General features: G+C 39.3%; 1 protein-coding gene across 1 annotated transcript; it reads right to left on the bottom strand.

The window, feature by feature from the left end:
* Positions 1 to 787: 787 nt before the first annotated feature.
* On the bottom strand, positions 788 to 5,229 carry LOC131794874 (uncharacterized). The gene is made up of 3 exons (XM_059112444.2): positions 5,092 to 5,229; positions 2,425 to 3,583; positions 788 to 1,752 (listed from the first exon to the last, which is right to left on the bottom strand). Exon 2 carries the CDS (start codon positions 3,581 to 3,583, stop codon positions 2,441 to 2,443), a length of 1,143 nt encoding a protein of 380 aa, XP_058968427.2. The 5' UTR covers positions 5,092 to 5,229; the 3' UTR covers positions 788 to 1,752; positions 2,425 to 2,440.
* Between the last annotated feature and the right edge of the window lie 265 nt (positions 5,230 to 5,494).

Raw genomic sequence — 5,494 nt, 5'->3', positions numbered from 1 at the left:
TCACCTTGAATTGCTAACAAAATAGCAAGGTTTTAAACAACAGTACAATATTCTGGATCTCATCAAAATACAGCAGCAACACACGACATTGATGCCTGGTGTCTTCCTTTACAAGTCCAGTTTTTTTTAGTGTTAGTCTGGCTATAATTTCTACCGATCCCTTCCGTCAATTTTAGTGCAGCGAAAGATATTTTTCTTCGCCGATTGTGTATGTCACCATCCTTGTACGTAACAATGAAAAGATTTGATTGCATTCACGCAGTTATCTAAAGCTATTAGGATACAACCAACCACCCAACTTGATATAATTTTGAAAATAATGGTTTTCATTCATCCAGGTAAAATTAAGACAAAATATACTTGTAACATCCAAATCAAATTTTCTCACAGACGATGACGCTAACTTATCATAAAATTAGGAGACCTTTAGTTTTCCTCTGATGTTGGACAATATCTCTTATACAATCCATCATTGCGGTTAAATCTATAAAATTGGTAGGCTGTATGGCTTCTTAAAAAAAGCTGACAAAGATTAGGACCTTAAAGCCGAGGAAAGACCAAAAACATGCAAAGCTGGGTGACCCCAAGCTTGTTTTGCCATTTTTTTAACATTGAAGAAATGTAAAATGGTTTCCGTGTTTACATAGCCTGATGTAAACACTTGGGAGGTTGGGAGAACACGAGATAAGCGTAGGAAACCACGACGCAAAGCGGAGTGGTTTCCAGCTTATCGAGTGTTCTCCAAACCTCCCAAGTGTTTACATCAGGCTATGTAAACACGGAAACCATTTTACATTTCTTTTATGAAATAACTAATGAAAGAGGAACGAAAACCGTGTTTACATACGCTCATGTAAAATGGTTTTATGGCCAATCAGAGCGCGCGTACTATTTGAATTATTTTATAATTTCTCTTGATATCAGAGCTGAATTATTTCTTACCTCTTTTACACGCAGGCGGTTTGAACAGAGGGTAAGTATAAGCGTCTTTCATCTCCTTTAAGGCATTGTCAAGCGCACAAACAAGAGTAAACGCTAAGTAATCTGATTTTGGTTCGGAAAGTAACTCACAAATCATTCTAGCTACTGTTACCAATCCACGGGAGGGGTTTTGGAGAAATTTAACGGAATCCATATTGATATTCTGAGCTACATTGCAAATATCTGAGCTTTAAGTGTTAGAGATGAACAGCAGGTACAAGCTGTTGGATGTGAATTAATTGGACAGATCATCGTTAGCATGATGAGTTGTGGCGGATGCATCCATCGGCAGATACTCGACAGGACCCATTTCTTCCTGAACGTCAAAGACATCATCAAGGCCCGGTGCATCATTTACGCTGAAGCACATATCTGAGTCGATGCTATCTTAGCACGTTCTTTCATGTGTTTCGTCTAACAAAACAAGCATGTGATCGCAATCTACCGTGGAAGAGTGCGCCCACTGGTGCAGTATCTAAAGTCATTTGGATTTCTTCCTAAGGGTTGCCTGGTAACCAATTTGTCAGTTCGTTTGGCGAAACACCATCTCCACTTTCGTTATTCAAATGGCGTTTGGAGTCGTGTTCTAAATTTCTATTGAAAAAATGATACTTCGTCTCCGAAATGGATGCTCTCTATATCAACTCAAGTGCTACTCTCATAAGAAGGAACATTGAAATAGCCATCATTCCAATCCAGCTTGGAAGACTGCATTCGTATGTCCCTGTGTTGAGACTGGCCCTGCCCGATCTCACTGGACTCCCCCTTTTCCTGACAAAGAGACAAAAGAGTGATGTCAAGAATAATTTCCTACCTAAGTTGAAAAGTCCAAGGGGATAAGAATGACGAAAAAAATAGTTTTCAGCTTTCTATTTTGGAAAAAAAGGCTTTACGCTTTTCTTTGCTAACAGTTGTATGCGTTGACAAACTAAAGGGAAATATGGTAAATCCTAATTATACCTTCCGGAAATTTTAGTTTACTTGCAACTTTAAATCATAACTGTGATCGACCTGAGAATTTCAACGAACCGTCCTTATGGTGATCATTTTTTTTTATACGATTTAAATTCCGGTTCATATTATCATTCTCAGAAAGTTCCTTACACTTCTTGAATCCATCTCTCGGATATCTATCTGCCGGATATCCACCGTCGCTGCGCCCCCAAAACGCATTTTACAACCGTTGTACAAGGCTAATAACCAAAATTATAAAGGCTGTAAGATAAGTCTCAACTCAGACTGATTTCTTATTCAAGCTATTTTAAATATCTAAGTTGGGACCTTACAAACACCGGTAAGGCTGATGTAGAATAAATTTGGAAGTTGGAAGCTGATATAACCCCAACAGAGCAAGGCTACAGTCCAGGGACTATGGCTTGATTTCTGTGCTTGATTAAATTTCCTTTATTGAGAAGACTGTATAGATTACTTATGGTTACTTACTAATGAAATGCAGATCCTATTCAAGCAATTCTTCAGCAAAATCCAGCAAAATGATATCCTGCAGATCGAAACTGAACTCGTTCATCAGGTCGTGCCCACCAACATCTTCAACAGACTCCTTGGTTAGCATTGGTTTACTTGGAGTCTGCTGCACCTGGAAGCATCCAGCCATCAGATTGGCTTCTGGTAGAACGTCTTCGCATAATGAAGGAGTCACTGGTGGCGTGGACGATAACGACGATGAAGATGACGAGGAAGATGCAGATAATGGTGTAGGCGATGTTGACGAAGATGGAATTATGAACGAGGCGGGTAATGACGTAGACTGCAGCATTGGTATATCTGCTTCTACTACAGGTGTACCCCACTGGTTCTCCACTTTCACTGTGCCATTTTCAAAGCAGTCCATCATCATCGGTCGTGGGTTGTCAAAGGACCTTGTTATGACGTTCCCTTTCGAACGTTTCGAGACTGTGGATTCCATACTTGCAAGAGCCTGCTTAAAAATTGGAATGGCCTCTATCTCCAGCTGATTTGACGTCACCATCTGTATAACGGTATTCAGACCCTGCAAAGCGTTGCAAAGTACCTCCAATGGCTGCTGAATCGCCTGTTCTTGCAGTGCTTGGATTGATTTGCAATTGCCATTAAGATTGGTACTGTGTTGTACGGTATTTTGCCCTTGGGGCTGAAAACTGCTACTTCGGTCAACGTAAGGTAAAATAGCCATGTTGAGGCCCCCATATCGTGGTGCTGGGAGTTTCTTTAAGCAATCAAAAGAGGCTGTTTCCTTTCTCACGTTGACGAACTTTGGCTCAGGCAGTATTTTTTTCTGCCCATTCCTAGCTGACACATTGGCGTCTCCTTGAGTCGCCGCTGTTCCTCCTAATTTTCTCCTCGGTGGCGGCAAAGCAGGGGGTTCAGGGAAAGGACTAGCCAGTCCACTTGTGAGATTGCTAGTGAGTATTTTGCAAATATCACAGCGTCCCTTTTTCTTCCTGCATGTTTGTAAATGATTCTTCCGTAGCTTTATGTTAATGCAAGATGGCAACAGACAGTTTGGATCTGAACACCCAGGGGGATGAATCAATTCATTCAGGCCCAAGGCTTGGCTACCGCTTAATGCTTTTTGGCTGTCCTTTAGTTCACCAGTAAACATCTGTGGAGTCAGAAAAAAACGACAACTTTATAAATATCTCGAAGGAGCGTAGTATGGAGGGTAAATGTTTATTATAAAGCCTCTGGATCATATTACGTTCCTGTAAATTAACCTTAAAAGTCGATTTAAGAAAAAAAAAAAAGAAAAAAAAAGGCGTATCTTCTGCGGGAAATTGTTCGAAATATAGCAAAAAAAGCGAAAGCTTTAGTGGCCCTAATGATATCCACAATATTCATTATAGCTTTCGTAACCTCCAACTCACCCCATGTTTCGAGCAAAGACTGTCAACTCTAGCTCAGCAATGAAAAGTTTACCTTAAACTTACAAATTGAAATAAAATTCCAGTAAATATATGGGTAACATAGTAACATGCTAAGAGGACAAAAAAAAGCATAGCGAACCAGACCTCAAGATTTGATCGGAAAAACTAGAAAAGCTTCAAGTGAAGTCCTCGTTTGGTAACTTGATGTATGTTGCAATTTGTTTTGCCAGTTGAACCTAATTTTGACCCAATTCCTCTTAGTTTGAGATTTATTAATGCTCACGAATCGCGATCGATTTCCTTAGTTGGTCAGGGTTCTGCCAAGAGAAAAAATAATTTGAAATCAGCTTTCGTAAGTTTAAGCTCCTCACAAACCGACACGTCACGTTAACAGTCATCGCAAGCTTAGCAACGTAATATAGCCCCTATTTAAGCTACAACGATAGAATGAGCCTAAAGGGTATCCCATTTCAAATGGGGGCATAGCAGCGATATGATCTTTGGAAAAAAGTGATTCTTTTAACAGGTTGAATATTTAATTATCACCCTTCAAAGTAAAGGGGCAGCCGGATAGAATTACCCACACTTGACTTGCGACACGGCCATGTCTGTACATGCTAATTCATGCATTTTTAAAGAAACTAGTAAACATCTTGGAGTCAACAAATGCTGTTTCCGGCTGAGCTTATGAATTGAATTTTAGTTCGTGCTAACTCTGATGCAGCACACTATTTTTAGTTTTGATACTTATCAAGACCCTCAAATTGAATCTATATGTCCAAGAAACGACGTGACTTCGGAAAGTCGTTTCTTGGAAAGGTCATTTCCACAACCACGATTCTTCGAACTCAGCATACAGTTATGTCAATAAACAAAAGAACGCAAACAATCGAGTATTGGTTATCAATTGGCCATTAGAGAAGAACTTGCGCTTGCTTAGCAATTTTCCCGAGTATGACAGATCTTTGATAACATGTTAGTCAAAGGAAACGTAATGAAACACCGTCAATTTGACGCGAAACGTAAGAAACCACGTAATCTGCTATTTACAATGCTGCAAAAAACAAGTTGCTAACAGCACCGTTAAGTGATTATGTAAAGGAAATGAAAAGGCCTACGCTACAAAATTGCACGTCATCATGATTCAAATGTCAGAAAAGCTCTTCAGATCGCTACTATTTTTCAGTGTTGGTAGCTCAAAATTAGTTCTAATCATAAAATCAACTCAAATTATCGAACTGCTTACTTGTACGAAGGATTGGTAGTTAGTTCCTTCTCAAGATCCGAATTTTTCGTTTCTTTAAAGTTGCAGTTCTCTATCCAAGTTTTGCAGTACGTATAGTAGTGTTAAATGAAAATCTCAAATTCATTCATGAGTCATATTTATATCTTAGTTAATAAATTTCTAAAATTAGAGTGGTAAAGATCGCAATTAGAGATTAATGACTTGTTACCAAGCACAACAATAACAAAATCCACGTATCACAACACCAATTGAACAGAGCGTTGTCAACAGAGACACTCGAGTGTAAAGTTTATCATGCCACTATGTAGTGAGAGATTCAACAGCCAATCACAAACAGACGGGATGTGAAAATAAAACCCCACGATGTGCGGATGTACTTGACATTTGATGAAAACAGCAACTT

The sequence above is a fragment of the Pocillopora verrucosa genome, chromosome 14 (genome assembly GCF_036669915.1).
Source record: "Pocillopora verrucosa isolate sample1 chromosome 14, ASM3666991v2, whole genome shotgun sequence".
Classification (NCBI taxonomy): domain Eukaryota; kingdom Metazoa; phylum Cnidaria; class Anthozoa; order Scleractinia; family Pocilloporidae; genus Pocillopora; species Pocillopora verrucosa.
Note: the sequence above shows the minus strand (reverse complement) of the source record. Positions and strands in the feature narration are given on the sequence as shown.

Bases quoted from the DNA above. Each gene is read 5' to 3' on its own strand.
- LOC131794874 (XM_059112444.2), bottom strand. From the start codon at position 3,583: ATGTTTACTGGTGAACTAAAGGACAGCCAAAAAGCATTAAGCGGTAGC.